Source organism: Panulirus ornatus, chromosome 44 (assembly GCF_036320965.1).
Source record: "Panulirus ornatus isolate Po-2019 chromosome 44, ASM3632096v1, whole genome shotgun sequence".
In the NCBI taxonomy this organism is placed as follows: domain Eukaryota; kingdom Metazoa; phylum Arthropoda; class Malacostraca; order Decapoda; family Palinuridae; genus Panulirus; species Panulirus ornatus.
In genome coordinates, this window is record NC_092267.1 from 3,042,743 (window position 1) to 3,069,894 (window position 27,152).

The 27,152-nt window shown below is 42.1% G+C and overlaps 1 protein-coding gene across 2 annotated transcripts in view; it reads right to left on the bottom strand.

Annotated features, from left to right (window-relative positions):
• Positions 1 to 27,152, bottom strand: part of LOC139762671 (uncharacterized) — a 177,728-nt gene that overhangs the window by 107,197 nt on the left and 43,379 nt on the right. For both annotated transcript variants that reach the window (XM_071687627.1, XM_071687625.1), the window contains exon 3: positions 26,021 to 26,150. In XM_071687627.1, coding sequence (XP_071543728.1) covers positions 26,021 to 26,150 — 130 coding nt within the window. The remainder of the gene's footprint in view (positions 1 to 26,020; positions 26,151 to 27,152) is intronic.

Genomic DNA, 27,152 nt, shown 5'->3' on the forward strand with positions numbered 1-27,152 from the left:
GGGGGATGGTATTCCATGTGTGGCGAGGTGGCGATGGGAATGAATAGAGGCAGACAGTGTGAATTGTGTGCATGGGTATATATGTATGTGTCTGTGTGTATATATATATGTACATTGAGATGTATAGGTATGTATATTTGCGTGTGTGGGCGTGTGTGTGTGTACAATGTGTATGGGGGTGGGTTGTGCCATTTCTCGCGTCTGTTTCCTTGCGCTACCTCGCAAACGCGGGAGACAGCGACAAAGCAAATTAAATAATATAATAAATATATATATATATATATATATATATATATATATATATATATATATATATATATTGGACAGGATCACAATTTTGCGCGTGATCAAGATGTTCCTATGAGTCCACAGGGAAAATGAAACACGATAAGTTCCCAAGTGCACTTTCGTGTACTAATCACATCAACAGGAAAGACACAAGAAAGAAATATAAGTCAGTTGATATAAATCGAAGAGACGAAGCTATGCTAGCTTCGTCTCTTCAATGTATATCAACTGACATATTCCTCTCTTGTGTCTCCCCTGATGATGTGATTATTACACGAAAGTGCACTTGGAAACTTGTCGTGTTTCATTTTCCCTATGGACTCATAGGAATATATATAAATATATATATATATATATATATATATATATATATATATATATATATATATATATATATATATATATATATATATATTCCTGGGGATAGGGGAGAAAGAATACTTCCCACGTATTCCCTGCGTGTCGTAGAAGGCGACTAAAAGGGGAGGGAGCGGGTGGCTGGAAATCCTCCCCTCTCGGTTTTTTTTTTTTTTTTTTTAATTTTCCAAAGGAAGGAACAGAGAGGGGGGCCAGGTGAGGATATTCCCTCTAAGGCCCAGTCCTCTGTTGATAACGCTACCTCGCTAATGCGGGAAATGGCGAATAGTACGAAAGAAAGAAAGGAATATATATGTGTGTGTGTGTGTGTGTGTGTGTGTGTGTGTGTGTGTGTGTGTACAGGTATATGAATTATTCATTTCATATGTGTGTGTGTGTGTGTGTGTGTGTGTGTGTACAGGTATATGAATTATTCATTTCATTCAGTTCTAAGTTTCTGATACCTCATCGCCCAACTTCAAGAGTCTGCTGAAAATAAATCCTTCTATATAAAACTGAAATAAACAATGATACATGTGAGAAGATTAATGTATCCTATAACGTATCTCAGTGAAATAAGATTACGAAATGAGTGAATTTCATCCTCGCCTCAAAATAAACAAAAGTTCTCCAGGTTATAAAAGGTACAATTTCTCTACGCAATATGAATTTATACATAAACAGTTTTTCAAAACGTATCCGAGTGATCTAAGACTACAAGGCTGCTAGAGAAATGCATTTACAACATTTCATAGACTATTCATACAGTTCAAAGCGGCTATATGCTCTCTACATTTTGAAGGCTACCCACTCTCCATGGAGTCTTTTTCAATACCAACTCTTTTTCTTCTTCGTCACATTATCAAACAGACTCATTAACATGTTTTTAGCATAATGTTACAAACTGGTAAAATAAAAAGTCACGAAAATGTTTTATATTTCGCACAAATAATTAATATGGCAACAAATTAGTATTTAACTGCAGAGAATAAATCTAATTATAAAGTAATAATGTGATTTCACGTAATAGAAGCCAATGTAATTCGGATTCAACCTATTGCATACAATGGCACGGATGTGCTATTGTTATTTCGCCCAAGTTAAAATTATTTGCTTAATAGTGATTATTCTGATGTCTAACTCAGTGTATTCATGATCAATTATACAAAAGTTCCAAAAAAAAAAATTTTCGACAGACCCGAAGATGGTCAAAGATATGTACGAAACGTGCAACAGAATAAAATCAATAATTGATACATCTATATTTACTTTGGACTTGGTCCTTATATATCAGACGCTCCGCGAATAGGCCCTCAGTTGCTGGGGGAAAGAATACTTCCCATGTATTCCCTGCATGTCGTAGAAGGCGACTAAAAGGGGAGGGAGCGAGGGGCCTTAACCAGGATTCGAACTTATGCCATACTCGACCCTGTCGACCACCGATGCATGCACAGCCCGACCAACTCTGCAATTTCCTTATAATTGCATTTTCTCGGACACCCGCCTCCTGAATCAACGGGTCAGACGAGATGAGCAACTTCTCGAACCTGGCTTGTTTATGTAGCCGGAAGGTCGAGACAAAATCAGGAACCCCGGGCCCGCCATCCTCTGCCGCTGAGTGGAAGTATGCACAGGGCGCCTCATGGGCCAGGCGGAGCCAACGGCGAACCGCATCTCTCACTTGCCTGTCCATACGCGTTAACTCTGTCTTATATATACTTCCCCGCCAGCACCAGGCGATGCATCAGCTTGGGTACGAGGTGGTGGTCCACGAGGATCGTAACCCCTCTGCTGAGGTTTTAGAGGCGGAGGGGATCTGGTGATATTGGCAAAACCCTCTCCTAGCAGGGCACCGTAGGACTTACGGCCAACCCCCTGCCACCGACGAGAACACCGAGGTACTTGTAATCGTCTTCAGCGTCCATGGAGCCGATGGCGCTGCCCAAGACTTGGAATTTACTTTTATTGACGTACCGAGGAGTCTTGCGCTTACCATCGATCTCTCATGCTGAGGGACCGACATTTTCACGGGTTTACCTGAAGAAGGCCACATCCCCCTCGCGAGTCTCTGCCATGATGTTAACTGCTTTCTGCAGACCGCAACACGTCTGCACCACCAGAGCCAGGTCATCGGCAAAAGCAAGCACTGATATATCTTATGGTGCCAGTATCAATTCCAATTCATTCTCCCCTGCATGCCTTTCAGGCACTGAAGGTCAAAATCTTTTTCACTCCATCCTTCCACCTCCAATTTGGTCTCCCTGTCCTCCTTGTTCCCTCTACTTCTGACACATATATCCTCTTTTTCAACCTTCCTTCATTCATTTCCTTCAAATGTACAAACCATTTTAACACATCACCATCTCTCTTACCCTTTCATTACTTACTCGGTCAAATCCCACCACACCACAATCTTATTTCCAACACATCCACCTCCTCCGTATATCCTCATCTACAGCTCATGCCTCGCACCCACGTTCAAACATCCATCTTTTCCAACCAGATAATGTTGTCTTTCTACACATTCTTCATATAATTATATCTATTTATCATACTTTCTCGCTGTCTCCCGCTTTAGCGAGGCAGCGCAAGGAAACAGACGAAAGAATGGCCCAACCCACCCATATACATATGTATACACATACACGTCCACACACGCACATTTACATACCGATACATTTCAACGTATACATATATATACATACAGAGACATATACATATATACACATGTACATAATTCATACTTGCTCCCTTTATTCATTCCCGTCGCCACCCCACCACATATGATATGACAACCCCCTCCCCCCGCACGCACGCGAGGTAGGGTAGGGGAGAGGGGCGAAAGTTCTGGGAGCGTTGAAAAATGTGTGGAAGTCGAGAACATTATCTTGGAAGGCAAAAATGGGTATGTTTGAAGGAATAGTGGTTCCAACAATTTTATATGGTTGCGAGGCGTGGGCTATAGAGTTGTGCGGAGGGGGGTGGATGCGCTGGAAATGAGATGTCTGAGGACAATATTTGGTGTGAGGTGGTTTGATCGAGTAAGTAATGAAAGGGTAAGAGAGATGTGTGGTAATAAAAAGTGTGGTTGAGAGAGCAGAAGAGCGGGTTTTGAAATGGTTTGGTCACATGGAGAGAATGAGGGAGGAAAGATTGACCAAGAGGATATATGTGTCAGAGGTGGAGGGAACGAGTAGAAGTGGGAGACCAAATTGGAGGTGGAAAGATGGAGTGAAAAAGATTTTGAGTGATTGGGGCCTGAACATGCAGGAGGATGAAAGGCGTGCAAGGAAAAGAGTGAATTGGAGCGATGTGGTATACCGGGGTCGACGTGCTGTCAATGGATTGAACCAGGGCATGTGAAGCGTCATGGGAAGTTTTGTGGGGCCTGGATGTAGAAAGGGAGCTATGTTTTCAGTGCATTATACATGACAGCTAGAGACATAGTGTGAACGATTGTGGCCTTTGTTGTGTTTTCCTAGCACTTCCTCGCGCACATGTGGGGGGGGGAAGGGGTTGTCATTTTATGTGTGGCGGGGTGGCGACGGGAATGAATAAGGGCAGACAGTATGAATTATGTACATGTGTATATATGTATATGTCTGTGTATGCATATGTATGTATACGTTGAGATGTATAGGTATGTATATGTGCTCGTGTGGGCGTGTATGTATATACATGTGTATGTGGATGGGTTGGGCCATTCTTTAGTCTGTTTCCTTGCGCTACCTCGGTAACGCGGGAGACAGCGACAAAGTATAATAAATGATAAATAAATATATATATATATATATATATATATATATATATATATATATATATATATATATATATATATATGAACTGTAATCCTTTAGTAACCTATCAGTCATCCAACACACACCCAGGCCGTTTCTCTTTTGTCTAAGAGTCATCGCCAAGCGAATTGTTTTTGAAGTTGAGGTGTTGGCGTTCCCAGAATTTGGTTCTATTTTTTGCAGTTCTACCATAGCAGTTAACTGGACATATCATACTGGAAATATACTTTGCTTTATCATTTCATAATTTCTCTTCAGCAGCATATTTGATCCACATCATAAATTCTTCAGACCTTTCCACAGGGCATCTCAGTCAACCCTATCAATTACTTTCTCCTTGTCAGTGGCTATTCAATGGCAGATATTTCTGATTCAATGGCAGATATTTCTGTTCTCCTAATCTTGTGTTCCGTTTATGCAAAGGATAGATTTGTCCTTGTTATGGAGTACTGCTCTCACGCCTGGGAAGTCTCGACCTGTGCATCCTTACCACACAGAATCTAGCTAGGCAACAGCAGTCCAACCAAACTATCGCAGGTGAACCTAGCAAGTTGATCCACTCGCCTCACGACACAATGTTGTATCACGTCCCTCATCTATATGTTTTACTCTCACTTTTGCGTAGTCCTTTGGCAAGCTGCTGCGTCACAGGATCATCGCGTGACCGTGAGCAAATCAAAGTAGACAGTTCTGATTTCTCTTTCTTTCCTACTTCTCCAGGCTCTGGAAGTCCCTACCCTCTCATGCCCTTTCTAGAAACTAAGACCTGGCCTTTTGTAAAAGCCATGTTTTCCACTGCCTCTGAAATACTTTAATTAAAAGATCTTTCCTAGTTTCTTTCATGTTCTTATCAACCTTATAACATTACCAATTAAGTGAACTTCCGTCCGTAATTGGAGCCTTCAACATAAATAGAATTTTCTCCAAGAGTTTCTCACACGAATTGTTCAAAACAAACACCTGGCCCACACATCCCCTACTACTCCTGTAGCCACATTTCTCCTGCTCAGATTTTACATCTCAACACCCTCTTAGCCACCACCCATATCAAGTAAACACAACAAAATTACACCTCTGTAATTCGAGCACCCACTTTGGTCCTCCTTGCCTTTACATAAAGGCACTATCTATGCACTTCGTTAGGTCTTTGGCACCTCAGAGCACCGATTACTTGACCAATCCTGATGACAAACCAAAGTTAGTCATAAACGATGGCGACTAAGTTCATGAACGCTCAAAAACCAGACACATACGTTCTCAACCAGTCCTTTAACAGACTAGAATTATCGTCACATGGTGTTGGCCAGTTCAGTGGCATAGCAGAGTATGTAACATATGAATTCGACCAGACATACCAGACTTATCCAGTCTTGTGATATACAAGACTCGTCCAGTCCTATACAACATGAGTTAGTTACACAAAGGGTCTATCATAACTGTGACACAGACAAAGGAAAATGAATGAATTGACCTCGAAACAAAAGCAGACCAATGGGTCCATCTCCAGGATCTTTGTGATAGCGGAAAATATAAGAAACTATGGGTTTATTGTGGAAATAGATAAACAAGCGGATTGCATAAGGAGAAATGCCTGCCAACATTAAAACTTCGGATGTACAATTGATGTCAGTCGTGGACCTGAAGTCAAGTGTTTTTCAACTCATTTCTAAACATACACTATGGTGGTGCCTTCATCTGTTCTTACTTGTAAATCATTCCGTATGTTAAAGATCTTGTCCAAGAAAAGACCACAGCCTTAATACATAGTGTCGATCAGTCCTGTCGCATAGTTAAACTTGTAACATAAAGGAAGAGCCAGTCCTGTAATATAACATAGTAACATCAAGGATCATCCACTCATCCTGTCATATACCAGAGTTAGTAACATAAAGGGTCAGCTGGGTCAACCAGTCCTGTAACATACCAGAGATAGCAGTGTGTAGGGTCATCCATCCCTGTAACATCCCTCATCCAGCCCTGTAACATCCCTAAGTCAATAACATGCGAGACCAACCAGTCCTATAACATACCAGAGTCACATATATAGAGGGTCAGCCAATCCTGTAACATACTAGAATACGTAACATAAATGGTCAGTTAGTCTTGTAACACACCAGAGTTAATAGCATCAAGGGTCAGTTAGTCTTATAACACACCAAAGTTAGCAATGTGAAGGCTCAACATGGAGGAGGACTATGCTATTCATTTTCATCAGACGTCGGTGCAGCAGAGGAAGAAAAGAGATGAAAATCTCAGGAGAAAGATTTAGAGAGACGAGAGAGGAAGTGGAAGATAAGCAATCAATGGAAGAAAGACTAAAGAAAAATGGAAAGGAACTCGGGGTATTGAACGTCAGTGATTGAATAGATTTGGTCTTTTTTTTATCCTAAAGAAACCCCGAACGTTTCTGCGTGTTACTGAATGATGGATAGAGTCATGTGTAATGCCAGAACGATCCGTCCTCAAGGTCCACCTTGGTTTGGCTGAGGGCGAAGCCATTCCCCGTATTTACCAGCAAGTGACCAGATGATATGACGTACACAAGTGCCACGGCTTTGATCTGTTCCCCTGGTGTACACTCCCATAACTGAGGCTGGAAATAACTGGGGGTGCCACACAGTTGCAAATGACCCCTGTAGTTGTTGGGACGCGCGTTTTCTATAAATGATCGAGGTCAGGAGGTCAGAAGGTCGTGCTGACTAACTGACAGTGTGATATCGCAACACGATCCTTCCAGATCAGTAGTTAAGAGCGGTGTCGCGAGAGGGTGAAGAAGAAGGTTTATGTGAAGGACATCAACTTCCACCATGAGGCCAACGTTAGTGACACCTGTCGGCGGTAGGAGGAACTTAAATGTCTGGCCGAAGAAAATACGAACAGTATATAAAGAAAAAGCCACAAGCTCCTTTTTTTCGTTCTTTCTTCTCATATCATATAATAATGGCTTCTGCAGTAGGGCCTCCATGGTGTAAGACACACATCTATTTCCCATTAATTCCTTTATATCATTACGCGAAGCCATTCCTCTCTCAATTATCCCTCCTAGATGTAACGAGCAGACGTAAGAAATCGTACTGATAACCCACTAAAAGCCACATTTTTTGTGAGTCCACTGCAGAGAGTGAGGGGTGTAATGTGAGTCTTAGAATTTTATCTCATCACATCTGAAGACTTTTTGATGGTGCTTGACACCGATGGCCTCAATAATCCAGGCAGCTGATTGGTCGAAAGGTCAAATAACCAGCCACCATCACACACACTCTCCCTCTCTCTCTCTCTCTCTCTCTCTCTCTCTCTCTCTCTCTCTCTCTTAGAATTTATAGGATCTATTTTCTCGCCCTACAAGCCTCCTCATTTTGATCCGACGTATATTCCCCCCCCCTCCTCCTCCTCCTCCTCCTCCTCCTCCCTCCATCGCTCGCTATAGATGTCCTATAGACAGCGATCAAAAAAGGAAAATTCTTTCTAGGAGAGATTTTCTAAAGAAATCTTATCACTATTACGTTGTAGCCTTAGAGGTTACGTCTCGTAGATTGCAGTTCTTCCATTCCCCTTCTATTAAAGTGGAAGACGAGGGAATACATTTCATCTGAAGAACATGGAGAGAGAGAGAAAAAAAATAAAATTGCTCTCGTAAAGATATGTTCTGAGTGAGACTTTGGGAAGGAAGAGGCGATTGGAAAGGACTGGAATTAAGGAAAGACCTGAAGATGAATAGACATACGAGATAGAAGAGGAAGACAAGAAGAGAGAGAGAGAGAGAGAGAGAGAGAGAGAGAGAGAGAGAGAGAGAGAGAGAGAGAGAGAGACGACTGTAGGTTACGTAAAAAGAACACAATATGCCAGGACACTACAAGACGAAAACAAAGAGGGCAAATCGAAGCCAGATAAACAAAAAAAAAAAAAAGATGAAAATGGGAAGATGAGACAAGTCAACGAAGAGAAGGAATGCCATGGTAAACGAGATAGACGTAAATCCAACTGACCCCTTCCCCGGTGCAGCTCGCAGTTCCGGTCGTATTTTTTCAGAAAAACACCAAAAAGATTCCTGCTTGCCTGACCACAGTCATCCCGCGCCAGCCATCCAGGCAGGGGGAAGGTTTTGCATAAAATGTTTCGAAATTTTCTACAACCTGAACGCGGGTGGACCTGGGGTTATAATCTGTCAACAGTGTGGCTAGGGATGGAAAAATGAAGATAAAAAAAAGTTTTATGTTATGACTGACTAATGATAATTGGGTGGATGAATCGTGATGGAAGAGTTAAAAGGACGGACGGGAAGGTTTGAAGCGAGATGTGGTGAGGGTTTATTTTTCTCTTATATTGGCTGATACGGCACTGGCAGCTGAAGCCCTAACCAAGGCCATCGAATTAACGTATATATATATATATATATATATATATATATATATATATATATATATATATATATATATATATATATATATATATATAAACAAACAGAAGCAACTGTTGCAGCAGCAGACTGGTAGGTGGCAAGAGGCAAAGAGGAGATAGAAAGAAGAGATAAACAAGAAGTTTAATGATTATTTTGAAGGATGAATGTATTAGAGCTAGTGTGTTCGGAACGATATGGCTTTGGTGAAAAGAAAGGGGGTACAGAAAGTGTTGCATAAGATGAAGTATGGCAAAATGGCTGGAGTGGATGAGATTGTTAATAATGATAATGTTGTTGATTAGTTACACAGGTTATTCAACGTTTGTATAACCATAAGTGAAATGGATTGGCAAAAAACCATGTATAATGCCCATATACAAAGGCAGCGTGGACAAAGTGAATGCTCAAGTTGCAGATGTATAAATATATTTCATATATCTATCAAACTGTACGGGAGAGTGTCGTAAAGTTGGTCGCATGCTTGGAATATCTAACTGAGAAGGAGTAGTGCAGCTTTAGGAGAGGTAAAGGATGTGTTGTTCAGGTGTTTGCTTTGAGGAATTTGTATTTTGGTATGAGTGAATTGTATATGGCATTTATTGATCTGGAAACTGCATATGATAGGGTTGACAGAGAGGACATGTAGAAGGCGAGGCGCTACGATTATATAGGGTAATTGTTAGGTTACTAAATAGAGTGATGAGTTGTTACCTTGTTACCAGGACAGTGAGGCATGAGCGCGAATAGGGATCGAGAAGTGTGAGTAGTTCTTGGAAAAAGTGGGTCTGTGTCAAGGATGTGCTTACGTTACCGTGGCCGTTTGATCTGTTTATAGACCAGGTGGTGAAGGGAATGAATGCAATTGTCTTAGAGCGAAGGTGCGCTGAATCCCAAGTATCGTGAACACTTCACCTCAAAGTCTTAAACTCCAACCCATCACACTTCCATCCATCAGACCTACACTCATCAGACCTACACCCATCAGACCTCCACCCATCAGACCTTCACCCATCAGACGTACACCCAATAGACCTCCGCCCAACAGACGCACACCCAATAGACCTCCACCCAACAGACGTACACTCATCAGACCTCCACCCATCAGACCTCCACCCATCAGACGTACACCCGATCAGACCTCCACCCAACAGACCTCCACCCAACAGACGTACACCCATCAGACCTCCACCCATCAGACCTACACCCATCAGACTTACACCCATCAAAGACTTACAACCATCAGACCTACACCCATCAGACTTACACCCATCAAAGACTTACAACCATCAGACCTACACTCATCAGACTTACACCCATCAAAGACTTACAACCATCAGACCTACACCCGTTAGAAACCGCACTGCTTACACGAATCACACACTCCAACTTTCTCTCTGGGACATTACCCATCACTACAACACTACACACACTGTTTCAACATAGCACTCGTCCCTTCATGCCCACGATGAAACTACCATAGAGAAGACACTGAGCACTTGCAACTCAATTGCCCTGCACTGTATGCACACGATGCACACACAACGTCACGGCATTTTATAACCTATAGTCCCGAACGGTGAACATGGCCAGCTTCCCAACTCCTGCAGGAACCTCATAAGGACAGAAAGGACTCCTGGGGCAGGAAGCAAATACTTAGGTATGAAGTATAGAAACACACACACACACACACACACACACACACACACACACGCACGCGCGCATCCCACTAGCTTCTATGAAGGCCATAACAGCAGCAGCTGTTACTCCTCCTTTATATCTTGCTTGATAAATGATCCCAAGGCAGTAGGACATATGCCACCGTGTCACAGCCCTTGCCAGAAGAGGGAGAGGGGGATTTATCCTACCCTCACGGGATAACCCAATCTCCCGCAAGGGACGTCCCATCCTACCACAGTCTTTACCGCGAGCGTGGCTTGCCAACATCAGGGACGTCCTCAGTTTACCTTACATACCACAACTGAAGCTCCTACCTCAGTGACCTTCAGCCACAACGGAGGGGGTTCCTAGCTCTGAAAAACGACCCAGGCAACGACGGGAGGCTCCCCAGGCCCCAAGGAGACGTCCCATCCTTCCGCAACTCTAGTCCCAGGGACGACCATGACCTCAAAGGTCACGACCCAGACAAGCTTGAGTGGTGCTCCCACATTTATCAATAACACGACAAAAGATGCCAGACGAGTTTTGCCACGTATTCATCTAATGTTATTCATCCTTCCGGGACAAATAAAAAGAAAATCGAGATCATTAACATCACTTGGAAAGCCCTCCTTCCAGAACCAATCAAAGGCTACGTCAATGAGCACATCGAAATATAACGTTCCAAATTACTAATGATATTTTTCAACGGTCGTGAACCGCAATCGCATTACACGCTGGCTGATGGAAACGAATAAATCCGACGCTCGAGGCCTCAGCTTTATGATGAACGAAACAAAAAGGAAGAAAAAGAAATAGGAATCTTCTTCCCGTCCGATTCAGACTAATGGGGAGGCAGAGGCGCTACCAGGAAGCGAGGGAAACGGAGGCTCTCGTGCGAATCATATTATTGATACAGGAGACGAGAAATTACCAATTCAATTAGAAGCATCACAATGATTTATGATTCTCTCTCTCTCTCTCTCTCTCTCTCTCTCTCTCTCTCTCTCTCTCTCTCTCTCTCTCTCTCTCTCTCCCTCTCTCTTTCTCTCTCTCTCTCTCGCTCTCTCTCTCTCTCTCTCTCTCTCTCTCTCTCTCTCTCTCTCTCTCTCTCTCTCTCTCGATTTCATTAAGGGCTCTATGATAACGGAACCTGCCACAGCGTACAAAGAGTGACCTGTAATGACCCAGGAGAGAAGCTGTGCGTGACCTATAGTAATGCAACTAATGTAGTTCTTGTGTCCCAGTTCTTAATAACCAATACCCTTGTTGGAGAACATCTCGACAGTTCTTACTAATAACGTTGTTGGAGAACATCTCGACAGTTCTTACTATCAACGTTGTTGGAGAACATCTCGGCAGTTCTTACTAATACCCGTGTTGGAGAACATCTCGACAGTTCTTACTAACACCCTTGTTGGAGGACATCTCGACAGTTCTTACTAATACCCGTGTTGGAGAACATCTCGACAGTTCTTAATAACTAATACCCGTGTTGGAGAACATCTCGGCAGTTCTTACTAATACCCGTGTTGGAGAACATCTCGAAAGTTCTTACTAATACCCGTGTTGGAGAACATCTCGACAGTTCTTACTAATACCCGTGTTGGAGAACATCTCGACAGTTCTTACTAATAACGTTGTTGGAGAACATCTCGACAGTTCTTACTAATAACGTTGTTGGAGAACATCTCGGCAGTTCTTACTAATACCCTTGTTGGAGAACATCTCGGCAGTTCTTAATAACTAATACCCGTGTTGGAGAACATCTCGACAGTTCTTACTAATACCCGTGTTGGAGAACATCTCGGCAGTTCTTACTAATACCCGTGTTGGAGAACATCTCGACAGTTCTTACTAATAACGTTGTTGGAGAACATCTCGGCAGTTCTTAATAACTAATACCCGTGTTGGAGAACATCTCGACAGTTCTTACTAATAACGTTGTTGGAGAACATCTCGACAGTTCTTACTAATAACGTTGTTGGAGAACATCTCGGCAGTTCTTAATAACTAATACCCGTGTTGGAGAACATCTCGACAGTTCTTACTAATACCCGTGTTGGAGAACATCTCGACAGTTCTTACTAATACCCGTGTTGGAGAACATCTCGGCAGTTCTTACTATTAACGCTGTTGGAGAACATCTCCGCAGTTCTTACTATTAACGTTGTTGGAGAACATCTCGACAGTTCTTACTATTAACGCTCTTGGAGAACATCTCCGCAGTTCTTACTATTAACGTTGTTGGAGAACATCTCGACAGTTCTTGTTATTAACGTTTTTGGAGAACATCTCCGCAGTTCTTACTATTAACGTTGTTGGAGAACATCTCGACAGTTCTTGTTATTAACGTTGTTGGAGAACATCTCGAACTTGTGACCATAACATGATTAGATACGACGTGAACCTGAAAACCGACTTCCTTGAAACCAGTACTATAACCTAAAACCTTATGGGGACAGATTCTAATAAGCTGCGTGACGCATCAAAAACCCCTCACCCTTGATGGATCATACCCAGAGGAATTATGGGCCAGTTCTAAGCGTCAGTTTATGCACCAACAAGACACAGTCATTCCCAGGCATGACAGAAATAAGTCCAATAAGACCAACAATAAACCCCATGCATGACAGAAATAATAAGACCCACAACAAACCTGACTGGTACTCCAAAGATACTGCATGAGATGTAGAGCACAGAAATATACACTATAAGCTCTAAGACATCAGACTAACAACCCAAATATTGCAACGCAATATAACCCAATCAGAAGACAAGTAAAAGTTCTTATCAAAGAAGCCAAGAATGAATATGAAGTGAATATTGCAATAGCAATAATGATCCTAAAAGATTTTATACATCTATCAATGATAAGAGAAATATAAGGAATGGATTAGAACCCTTAGTTAACGAGGATGGGAACCCATTGTGGATGATAAAAGCATAGCAACAACCCTAATCAAGGATTTCAGTTCTGTTTTCACGCTTTAAAAAGCAAAGAATTCTGAGACAGTGATAAATAGAACACACACAATAGAAGAATCTACGTAGCGTCGCAGATAGAGAAGTACAAACACAGATAGATAAGTTGAAGATTAATAAAAGCTCAGGTCCTGATTTTTTTTCTGTCCACGAGTAATTAAAAACGTCAAACACGATATTGCCGGACCGTTAACCCACTTTTTCAATAAATCGCTTCAGGATGGAATAGTTCCATATGTTTGGAGACTGGCAGATGCTACTCCTATATATATATATATATATATATATATATATATATATATATATATATATATATATATATATATCGAGGATGTAAGGCATGTGTACGTGTAGGAAGAGAGGAAAGTGATTGGTTCTCAGTGAATGTAGGTTTGCGGCAGGGGTGTGTGATGTCTCCATGGTTGTTTAATTTGTTTATGGATGGGGTTGTTAGGGAGGTGAATGCAAGAGTTTTGGAAAGAGGGGCAAGTATGAAGTCTGTTGGGGATGAGAGAGCTTGGGAAGTGAGTCAGTTGTTGTTCGCTGATGATACAGCGCTGGTGGCTGATTCATGTGAGAAACTGCAGAAGCTGGTGACTGAGTTTGGTAAAGTGTGTGAAAGAAGAAAGTTAAGAGTAAATGTGAATAAGAGCAAGGTTATTAGGTACAGTAGGGTTGAGGGTCAAGTCAATTGGGAGGTGAGTTTGAATGGAGAAAAACTGGAGGAAGTGAAGTGTTTTAGATATCTGGGAGTGGATCTGGCAGCGGATGGAACCATGGAAGCGGAAGTGGATCATAGGGTGGGGGAGGGGGCGAAAATTCTGGGATCCTTGAAGAATGTGTGGAAGTCGAGAACATTATCTCGGAAAGCAAAAATGGGTATGTTTGAAGGAATAGTGGTTCCAACAATGTTGTATGGTTGCGAGGCGTGGGCTATGGATAGAGTTGTGCGCAGGAGGATGGACGTGCTGGAAATGAGATGTTTGAGGACAATGTGTGGTGTCAGGTGGTTTGATCGAGTAAGTAACGTAAGGGTAAGAGAGATGTGTGGAAATAAAAAGAGCATGGTTGAGAGAGCAGAACAGGGTGTTTTGAAATGGTTTGGGCACATGGAGAGAATGAGTGAGGAAAGATTGACCAAGAGGATATATGTGTCGGAGGTGGAGGGAACGAGGAGAAGAGGGAGACCAAACTGGAGGTGGAAAGATGGAGTGAAAAAGATTTTGTGTGATCGGGGCCTGAACATGCAGGAGGGTGAAAGGAGGGCAAGGAATAGAGTGAATTGGATCGATGTGGTATACCGGGGTTGACGTGCTGTCAGTGGATTGAATCAGGGCATGTGAAGCGTCTGGGGTAAACCATGGAAAGCTGTGTAGGTATGTATATTTGTGTGTGTGGACGTATGTATATACATGTGTATGGGGGTGGGTTGGGCCATTTTCTTTCGTCTGTTTCCTTGCGCTACCTCGCAAACGCGGGAGACAGCGACAAAAAAAAAAAAATATATATATATATATATATATATATATATATATATATATATATATATATATATATATATATATCTTTTTTTTTTCTTTTAAACTATTCGCCATTTCCCGCGTTAGCGAGGTAGCTTTAAGAACAGAGGACTGGGCCTGTGTGGAATAGCCTCACCTGGCCCCCCTCTGTTCCTTCGTTTTTTTTTAATGGGGAGGTGATAACAAGTAGTGGTGATCTGAGAAGGAGATGGAGTGAGTATTTTGAAGGTTTGTTGAATGTGTTTGATGATAGAGTGGCAGATATAGGGAAAATGATCTGGTAAACAGAGAAGAGGTAGTAAAAGCTTAGAGTGGCATAGAGTGGCAGATATGGGGAAAATGATCTGGTAAACAGAGAAGAGGTAGTAAAAGCTTTGCGGAATATGAAAGCCGGCAAGGCAGCAGGTCTGGATGGTATTGCAGTGGAATTTATTAAAAAAAGGGGGTGACTGTATTGTTGACTGGTTGGTAAGGTTATTTAATGTATGTATGACTCATGGTGAGGTGCCCTGAGGATTGGCGGAATGCGTGCATAGTGCCATTGTACAAAGGCAAAGGGGATAAGAGTGAGTGCTCAAATTACAGAGGTATAAGTTTGTTGAGTATACCTGGTAAATTATATGGGAGGGTATTGATTGAGAGGGTGAAGGCATGTAGAGAGCATCAGATTGGAGAAGAGCAGTGTGGTTTCAGAAGTGGTAGAGGTTGTGTGGATCAGGTGTTTGCTTTGAAGAATGTATGTGAGAAATACTTAGAAAAGCAAATGGATTTGTATGTAGCATTTATGGATCTGGAGAAGGCATATGATAGAGTTGATAGAGATGCTCTGTGGAAGGTATTAAGAATATATGGTGTGGGTGGCAAGTTGTTGGAAGCAGTGAAAAGTTTTTATCGAGGATGTAAGGCATGTGTACGTGTAGGAAGAGAGGAAAGTGATTGGTTCCCAGTGAATGTAGGTTTGCGGCAGGGGTGTGTGATGTCTCCATGGTTGTTTAATTTGTTTATGGATGGGGTTGTTAGGGAGGTGAATGCAAGAGTTTTGGAAAGAGGGGCAAGAATGAAGTCTGTTGTGGATGAGAGAGCTTGGGAAGTGAGTCAGTTGTTGTTCGCTGATGATACAGCGCTGGTGGCTGATTCATGTGAGAAACTGCAGAAGCTGGTGACTGAGTTTGGTAAAGTGTGTGAAAGAAGAAAGTTAAGAGTAAATGTAAATAAGAGCAAGGTAATTAGGTACAGTAGGGGTGATGGTCAAGTCAATTGGGAGGTAAGTTTGAATGGAGAAAAACTGGAGGAAGTAAAGTGTTTTAGATATCTGGGAGTGGATCTGGCAGCGGATGGAACCATGGAAGCGGAAGTGGATCATAGGGTGGGGGAGGGGGCGAAAATCCTGGGAGCCTTGAAGAATGTGTGGAAGTCGAGAACATTATCTCGGAAAGCAAAAATGGGTATGTTTGAAGGAATAGTGGTTCCAACAATGTTGTATGGTTGCGAGGCGTGGGCTATGGATAAAGTTGTGCGCAGGAGGATGGATGTGCTGGAAATGAGATGTTTGAGGACAATGTGTGGTGTGAGGTGGTTTGATCGAGTAAGTAACGTAAGGGTAAGAGAGATGTGTGGAAATAAAAAGAGCGTGGTTGAGAGAGCAGAACAGGGTGTTTTGAAATGGTTTGGGCACATGGAGAGAATGAGTGAGGAAAGATGACCAAAGGATATATGTGTCGGAGGTGGAGGGAACGAGGAGAAGTGGGAGACCAAATTGGAGGTGGAAAGATGGAGTGAAAAAGATTTTGTGTGATCGGGGCCTGAACATGCAGGAGGGTGAAAGGAGGGCAAGGAATAGAGTGAATTGGATCGATGTGGTATACCGGGGTTGACGTGCTGTCAGTGGATTGAATCAGGGCATGTGAAGCGTCTGGGGTAAACCATGGAAAGCTGTGTAGGTATGTATATTTGCGTGTGTGGACGTATGTATATACATGTGTATGGGGGTGCGTTGGGCCATCTTCTTTCGTCTGTTTCCTTGCGCTACCTCGCAAACGCGGAGACAGCGACAAAGCAAAAAAAAAAAAAAAAATATATATATATATGTATATATATATATATATATAATATATATATATATATATATATATTTATATATATATATATATCTTTTTTTTTTCTTTTAAAACTATTCGCCATTTCCCGCGTTAGCGAGGTAGCGTTAAGAACAGAGGACTGGGCCTGTGTGGAATAGCCTCACCTGGCCCCCCTCTGTTCCTTCGTTTTTTTTTAATGGGGAGGTGATAACAAGTAGTGGTGATCTGAGAAGGAGATGGAGTGAGTATTTTGAAGGTTTGTTGAATGTGTTTGATGATAGAGTGGCAGATATAGGGTGTCTTGGTCGAGGTGGTGTGCAAAGTGAGAGGGTTGGGGAAAATGATCTGGTAAACAGAGAAGAGGTAGTAAAAGCTTTGCGGAAGATGAAAGCCGGCAAGGCAGCAGGTCTGGATGGTATTGCAGTGGAATTTATTAAAAAAAGGGGGTGACTGTATTGTTGACTGGTTGGTAAGGTTATTTAATGTATGTATGACTCATGGTGAGGTGCCCTGAGGATTGGCGGAATGCGTGCATAGTGCCATTGTACAAAGGCAAAGGGGATAAGAGTGAGTGCTCAAATTACAGAGGTATAAGTTTGTTGAGTATACCTGGTAAATTATATGGGAGGGTATTGATTGAGAGGGTGAAGGCATGTAGAGAGCATCAGATTGGGGAAGAGCAGTGTGGTTTCAGAAGTGGTAGAGGTTGTGTGGATCAGGTGTTTGCTTTGAAGAATGTATGTGAGAAATACTTAGAAAAGCAAATGGATTTGTATGTAGCATTTATGGATCTGGAGAAGGCATATGATAGAGTTGATAGAGATGCTCTGTGGAAGGTATTAAGAATATATGGTGTGGGTGGCAAGTTGTTGGAAGCAGTGAAAAGTTTTTATCGAGGATGTAAGGCATGTGTACGTGTAGGAAGAGAGGAAAGTGATTGGTTCCCAGTGAATGTAGGTTTGCGGCAGGGGTGTGTGATGTCTCCATGGTTGTTTAATTTGTTTATGGATGGGGTTGTTAGGGAGGTGAATGCAAGAGTTTTGGAAAGAGGGGCAAGAATGAAGTCTGTTGTGGATAAGAGAGCTTGGGAAGTGAGTCAGTTGTTGTTCGCTGATGATACAGCGCTGGTGGCTGATTCATGTGAGAAACTGCAGAAACTGGTGACTGAGTTTGGTAAAGTGTGTGAAGAAGAAAGTTAAGAGTAAATGTAAATAAGAGCAAGGTAATTAGGTACAGTAGGGGTGATGGTCAAGTCAATTGGGAGGTGAGTTTGAATGGAGAAAAACTGGAGGAAGTAAAGTGTTTTAGATATCTGGGAGTGGATCTGGCAGCGGATGGAACCATGGAAGCGGAAGTGGATCATAGGGTGGGGGAGGGGGCGAAAATCCTGGGAGCCTTGAAGAATGTGTGGAAGTCGAGAACATTATCCCGGAAAGCAAAAATGGGTATGTTTGAAGGAATAGTGGTTCCAACAATGTTGTATGGTTGCGAGGCGTGGGCTATGGATAGAGTTGTGCGCAGGAGGATGGACGTGCTGGAAATGAGATGTTTGAGGACAATGTGTGGTGTCAGGTGGTTTGATCGAGTAAGTAACGTAAGGGTAAGAGAGATGTGTGGAAATAAAAAGAGCGTGGTTGAGAGAGCAGAACAGGGTGTTTTGAAATGGTTTGGGCACATGGAGAGAATGAGTGAGGAAAGATTGACCAAGAGGATATATGTGTCGGAGGTGGAGGGAACGAGGAGAAGTGGGAGACCAAATTGGAGGTGGAAAGATGGAGTGAAAAAGATTTTGTGTGATCGGGCCTGAACATGCAGGAGGGTGAAAGGAGGGCAAGGAATAGAGTGAATTGGATCGATGTGGTATACCGGGGTTGACGTGCTGTCAGTGGATTGAATCAGGGCATGTGAAGCGTCTGGGGTAAACCATGGAAAGCTGTGTAGGTATGTATATTTGCGTGTGTGGACGTATGTATATACATGTGTATGGGGGTGGGTTGGGCCATTTTCTTTCGTCTGTTTCCTTGCGCTACCTCGCAAACGCGGAGACAGCGAAAAAGCAAAAAAAAAATATATATATATATCGAGGATGTAAGGCATGTGTACGTGTAGGAAGAGAGGAAAGTGATTGGTTCTCAGTGAATGTAGGTTTGCGGCAGGGGTGTGTGATGTCTCCATGGTTGTTTAATTTGTTAGGGAGGTGAATGCAAGAGTTTTGGAAAGAGGGGCAAGAATGAAGTCTGTTGTGGATGAGAGAGCTTGGGAAGTGAGTCAGTTGTTGTTCGCTGATGATACAGCGCTGGTGGCTGATTCATGTGAGAAACTGCAGAAGCTGGTGACTGAGTTTGGTAAAGTGTGTGAAAGAAGAAAGTTAAGAGTAAATGTGAATAAGAGCAAGGTTATTAGGTACAGTAGGGTTGAGGGTCAAGTCAATTGGGAGGTGAGTTTGAATGGAGAAAAACTGGAGGAAGTAAAGTGTTTTAGATATCTGGGAGTGGATCTGGCAGCGGATGGAACCATGGAAGCGGAAGTGGATCATAGGGTGGGGGAGGGGGCGAAAATCCTGGGAGCCTTGAAGAATGTGTGGAAGTCGAGAACATTATCCCGGAAAGCAAAAATGGGTATGTTTGAAGGAATAGTGGTTCCAACAATGTTGTATGGTTGCGAGGCGTGGGCTATGGATAGAGTTGTGCGCAGGAGGATGGACGTGCTGGAAATGAGATGTTTGAGGACAATGTGTGGTGTCAGGTGGTTTGATCGAGTAAGTAACGTAAGGGTAAGAGAGATGTGTGGAAATAAAAAGAGCGTGGTTGAGAGAGCAGAACAGGGTGTTTTGAAATGGTTTGGGCACATGGAGAGAATGAGTGAGGAAAGATTGACCAAGAGGATATATGTGTCGGAGGTGGAGGGAACGAGGAGAAGTGGGAGACCAAATTGGAGGTGGAAAGATGGAGTGAAAAAGATTTTGTGTGATCGGGCCTGAACATGCAGGAGGGTGAAAGGAGGGCAAGGAATAGAGTGAATTGGATCGATGTGGTATACCGGGGTTGACGTGCTGTCAGTGGATTGAATCAGGGCATGTGAAGCGTCTGGGGTAAACCATGGAAAGCTGTGTAGGTATGTATATTTGCGTGTGTGGACGTATGTATATACATGTGTATGGGGGTGGGTTGGGCCATTTTCTTTCGTCTGTTTCCTTGCGCTACCTCGCAAACGCGGAGACAGCGACAAAGCAAAAAAAAAAAAAAATATATATATATATATTTATATATATATATATATATTTATATATATATATATTTATATATATATATTTATATATATCGCCAATGAAATGGCCTTGATTAAGGCATTCAGCTAGCCGTGCCGTCTAACATAAAAAAGAAAATAACACCGTCACTGCCTAGCTTCATCCCACAGTGGCTTTGGCCTACTGGACTGGTGTGTGTGTGTGTGTGTCTGTGTTGAATGCGACATAAGCAACATAAATGAGCCATTCCCTCGCCAGTCTTGTTCTCTGACGGACATACACCACTTGTGTGCTCCTGCACCTCACAGCAAAACAGGTCAGATAATGTCGTATCCTCTTACTTTCCAGTCTTCTTCCCACGTCTGTTCAAACAGAGGATTTTGTGTTGTATTTACCTTGTTTACTCGCCAGCGTCCCCATCCTGGGAGCACACAGTTGAAATGCTTTAACACACGTGGTAAACTTTTTTTTCGAGCTTCATGTGAATGTACAATGGACATATCTTGTTTAATATTTAACTGACCACGACCAACGCATATTTTTCCCGCGCTTTGAGTTTAAAAGTCATTCTTTTCATCATTCATTTTAGCTACTTTTCACCCATATTAAGCTTTATTTTACTTTTTAAACAGTAACAATATTATAATGAAAAGGTAATTATATAGTGTATATCTATTTTAATATAATGATAGTAAATTATTTCATGCTGTTCAGCAAAATGTTGGAATTTTGGAATCTTTAACACTCTTGTGTGTAGACTGGACATTTTCAACTTTGTACCCCAAAATGGAGGCGTTGTTAAGCGTTCTTGAAATATCCTATTAGCCATTTGCCGGTAACTATGCAACACCTGTCCCTAATACGGTGAAACTCTCCTTGCTTTTGTATAGTTATTTAGCTTTTGATATTCGTCTTTTTTAAAGTCATAACCTAATGACCGAGTTCACTCAGCGAAACATTCGTGTTTGTGGAACGATCCGCGTCAACTGAACCCGGCCATTGCCCTCTCTCTCTCTCTCGACTTCATTAAGGGCTCTATGATAACGGAACCTGCCACAGCGTACAAAGAGTGACCTGTAATGACCCAGGAGAGAAGCTGTGCGTGACCTATAGTAATGCAACTAATGTAGTTCTTGTGTCCCAGTTCTTAATAACTAATACCCTTGTTGGAGAACATCTCGACAGTTCTTACTAATACCCTTGTTGGAGAACATCTCGACAGTTCTTACTAATACCCGTGTTGGAGAACATCTCGGCAGTTCTTAATAACTAATACCCTTGTTGGAGAACATCTCGACAGTTCTTACTATTAACGTTGTTGGAGAACATCTCGGCAGTTCTTACTAATAACGTTGTGGAGAACATCTCGACAGTTCTTACTAATACCCTTGTTGGAGAACATCTCGGCAGTTCTTACTAATACCCGTGTTGGAGAACATCTCGACAGTTCTTACTAATAACGTTGTGGAGAACATCTCGACAGTTCTTACTATTAACGCTGTTGGAGAACATCTCGGCAGTTCTTACTATTAACGCTGTTGGAGAACATCTCCGCAGTTCTTACTATTAACGTTGTTGGAGAACATCTCGACAGTTCTTACTATTAACGTTGTTGGAGAACATCTCGACAGTTCTTACTATTAACGTTGTTGGAGAACATCTCGACAGTTCTTACTATTAACGCTGTTGGAGAACATCTCGGCAGTTCTTACTATTAACGTTGTTGGAGAACATCTCGACAGTTCTTACTATTAACGTTGTTGGAGAACATCTCGACAGTTCTTACTATTACCCTTGTTGGAGAACATCTCCGCAGTTCTTACTATTAACGCTGTTGGAGAACATCTCGGCAGTTCTTACTAATAACGTTGTTGGAGAACATCTCGACAGTTCTTACTAATACCCGTGTTGGAGAACATCTCGACAGTTCTTACTAATACCCTTGTTGGAGAACATCTCCGCAGTTCTTACTATTAACGCTGTTGGAGAACATCTCGGCAGTTCTTACTAATACCCTTGTTGGAGAACATCTCGACAGTTCTTACTAATAACGTTGTGGAGAACATCTCGACAGTTCTTACTATTAACGCTGTTGGAGAACATCTCGGCAGTTCTTACTAATACCCTTGTTGGAGAACATCTCGACAGTTCTTACTAATACCCTTGTTGGAGAACATCTCGGCAGTTCTTACTAATACCCGTGTTGGAGAACATCTCGACAGTTCTTACTAATAACGTTGTTGGAGAACATCTCGACAGTTCTTACTATTAACGCTGTTGGAGAACATCTCGACAGTTCTTACTAATACCCTTGTTGGAGAACATCTCGACAGTTCTTACTAATACCCTTGTTGGAGAACATCTCGACAGTTCTTACTAATACCCGTGTTGGAGAACATCTCGACAGTTCTTACTAATACCCGTGTTGGAGAACATCTCGACAGTTCTTACTAATACCCTTGTTGGAGAACATCTCGGCAGTTCTTACTAATACCCTTGTTGGAGAACATCTCGCAGTTCTTACTATTAACGTTGTTGGAGAACATCTCGGCAGTTCTTACTATTAACGCTGTTGGAGAACATCTCCGCAGTTCTTACTATTAACGCTGTTGGAGAACATCTCGGCAGTTCTTAATAACTAATACCCTTGTTGGAGAACATCTCGGCAGTTCTTACTAATACCCTTGTTGGAGAACATCTCGACAGTTCTTACTAATACCCTTGTTGGAGAACATCTCGACAGTTCTTACTATTAACGCTGTTGGAGAACATCTCGACAGTTCTTACTAATACCCTTGTTGGAGAACATCTCGACAGTTCTTACTATTAACGCTGTTGGAGAACATCTCCGCAGTTCTTACTATTAACGCTGTTGGAGAACATCTCGACAGTTCTTACTATTAACGTTGTTGGAGAACATCTCGACAGTTCTTACTAATACCCTTGTTGGAGAACATCTCCGCAGTTCTTACTATTAACGCTGTTGGAGAACATCTCGACAGTTCTTACTAATACCCTTGTTGGAGAACATCTCGACAGTTCTTACTAATACCCGTGTTGGAGAACATCTCGACAGTTCTTACTAATAACGTTGTGGAGAACATCTCGACAGTTCTTACTAATACCCGTGTTGGAGAACATCTCGACAGTTCTTACTAATAACGTTGTGGAGAACATCTCGACAGTTCTTACTAATACCCTTGTTGGAGAACATCTCGGCAGTTCTTACTAATACCCTTGTTGGAGAACATCTCGGCAGTTCTTACTAATAACGTTGTGGAGAACATCTCGACAGTTCTTACTATTAACGCTGTTGGAGAACATCTCGGCAGTTCTTACTAATACCCGTGTTGGAGAACATCTCGACAGTTCTTACTAATACCCTTGTTGGAGAACATCTCGCAGTTCTTACTATTAACGCTGTTGGAGAACATCTCCGCAGTTCTTACTATTAACGCTGTTGGAGAACATCTCGACAGTTCTTACTAATACCCGTGTTGGAGAACATCTCGACAGTTCTTACTAATAACGTTGTGGAGAACATCTCGACAGTTCTTACTAATAACGTTGTGGAGAACATCTCGACAGTTCTTGTTATTAACGTTGTTGGAGAACATCTCGACAGTTCTTACTAATACCCTTGTTGGAGAACATCTCCGCAGTTCTTACTATTAACGTTGTTGGAGAACATCTCGACAGTTCTTACTAATAACGTTGTTGGAGAACATCTCCGCAGTTCTTACTATTAACGTTGTTGGAGAACATCTCGACAGTTCTTACTAATACCCTTGTTGGAGAACATCTCGACAGTTCTTACTATTAACGTTGTTGGAGAACATCTCGACAGTTCTTACTAATAACGTTGTGGAGAACATCTCGACAGTTCTTACTATTAACGCTGTTGGAGAACATCTCGACAGTTCTTACTATTAACGTTGTTGGAGAACATCTCGACAGTTCTTACTAATACCCGTGTTGGAGAACATCTCGACAGTTCTTACTAATAACGTTGTGGAGAACATCTCGACAGTTCTTACTATTAACGTTGTTGGAGAACATCTCGGCAGTTCTTACTATTAACGCTGTTGGAGAACATCTCCGCAGTTCTTACTATTAACGTTGTTGGAGAACATCTCGACAGTTCTTACTATTAACGTTGTTGGAGAACATCTCGGCAGTTCTTACTATTAACGTTGTTGGAGAACATCTCGACAGTTCTTACTATTAACGCTGTTGGAGAACATCTCGACAGTTCTTACTATTAACGTTGTTGGAGAACATCTCGAGCGAGATATAGTGAGAATTGAACGACTGAAGCATCGGCAGGGAGGTCTTATCTGCACAACCTTGCAAGGTTGTTAAGTATAACTAAAGGAACCATTGTTTCATGTATAGAAAATACCAGATTAAGGTGTACTAGGTGTGAGGACAGACTACAAAGGGCAGACAGTGATGTGTGCTCCAACAAAGCACAAATTACCAGTTATATGATTTGTAGGTAGAACACTGAATTACATCTGTATCATGCACATTACATATTTTGTTCAACAAATAACAGATAAAAGGTTATTTTACATTCTTTCAGTGCTCTCAGTTACATTTATGTTATATGCACCGGTAAATGGGCAATAAGTGTTTCATGTTTTACATGTAAATCTCCAAAATTCATTTATAATTGTATAAAGTACAACATATATATCTCTCAAAGACCATTGTATTTTCCTCCCTTACCACCCCATCCAGAAAAAGATTAAACAGCCACGGTGACATCAAACACCCCTACCACAGACCCACTTTCACTCAGAACCACTCACCCTCCTCTCTACCTATTCGCATACATGCCTTACCCTCTTGATTAAGACTCCTTACTTGCTCTAATAGCTTTCCTTCCACTCTATATATTCGCACAAGCTTCCACAAAGCATCTATCTCTACCTTATCATCTGCTTTCTCCAGATCCAGAATACATTCTTCAAAGCAAACATCTAATTCACACGCGAGCTCTACCATCCCTAAAACCACATTGTTTTTCCTACAGCCTGATGCCCTTTACATACCACCATCCTCTCAATCACCACTCCTCCATTTTGTTTACTATGTACACTCAACAGACTTATACCTATGTACTGTGAACACTCATCTTTGTTCCCCTTGGTTTTAAACAGCGCAACTAAACAGGCATTCTGCCTATTCTCAAGCACCTCCACATGATCCATGCCTACATTAAAAATCCTACCTAACCAATCACGAGCAGTGACCCCCCTTTCTTAAGAAAGTCTACTGCAATACCGCCAACTTCAGCCACATCGTCACATCTCTTCTTACGCAAGGCTATCACCAACAGTACTCTTTTGACCCAACCACTTTCCATGACTCACTTCGCATATGTCCCCGACCCACATCATCTATCTCTGCCAACCTATCATCAAACACATTCAACAGTCCTTCAAAATATTCCCTCCATCTTCCCTCCACCTTATCACATTGTCTGCTCCCAATTCCCTATTTGTCTCCTTTACCGATGTTCCAATTGTTTCAATGTTTACATCCTTCCAAAACAATTCATTCTCTCTATAACTTACTGTCAATGACACAGCCCAACTCTCATTTGCCCTCTTTTTCAGCCCCTTCTTCTTAAACTCTGCCATTTTCTCTTGTCAGCTCTCGGTGAGTAAGGATGGGGGGTAACTCACCTGTATATGGGCCTGGTCATTTGGTCCCGGAACCAGAGCAGAAGGTATATGGAATCTTCTGGTGGGTGAGACACCTCGCAGGGCAGAGCTGCCGAACCTCCCCACACACCAGTCACTGTCACCACAGGTACTGCCGAGAGGGGAAAGTACATTGTTACTGGATAGTACACAGTGAAATAAGTCACTGCAAGTTCCTGTCATCAACAGGAATTACAGACAATGCATTAATACTTAGTTCCTCGCGGGTGGGTGGTAATCATATTCATTGGTAATGTCATGCTTGTGAGTTTGCGAGTCACTGGTTCGTACTCACTCATGATTACACTCAAGTAATTCTACCTTTAATATGAGTCACTTGTAGATACTTATAGTTAATCATGGGTTGAATGACAGTTTGTCATACCTAAGGTCATTGATTGGATGTCACCTGTCGTTAGGCTGGTAAGCGTTAAATGGTTTGATTCATTAGATGAAATCACGAGTGATTACCCAGTGGTTAGTCACCCTTAAGAACGTACTGAGGATTAGTCATTATTTATAATCATTCGTAAATTAGTCGTAAATATCAACGACACAGCACTACTCCCAAATGTCGAAACTAGAACACCACGATAAGGAACTGTGTTATTTGAACGGAAATAATAGTTTTCACCAAAGATTTACTCAAAAATTAACAGTTTATGAATTCTTAAGGTAAATAACACTCTCTTCCATTTCCTTTCCTCTTCCTATGGACTCTTAGGAGTGGTTTAATTGTGGAAGATAATTACCACTCTCTTCCACGTCCTTTCCTCTTGGTATGGACTCTTACAAGTGGTTTAATTGTGGACTGGACGAGGACAGAGTCTTGAAGGGAAAGGAGACATGTCTATATCTTTGTAACAACCACCCAAGGAAAGGCAGTGACCTTCCCAAAGTAGGACAATAATATGTCAGATAATCTATCTCTACTATGGTGCCGTCATTAGCGGTTAGAGTCGACACTTGGAGGAGGATGTGAAGTGAAAAGAAGAGAAGCTAACGGTAGCGTTCACGTGAACAAGATCGGGGAGAAAGTTTGAGTCCATAACGCAAAGGGTTACAGGGAAACACAAACTGTGGAGTGCTGGGAGAATGGCCATATCGATCTAGA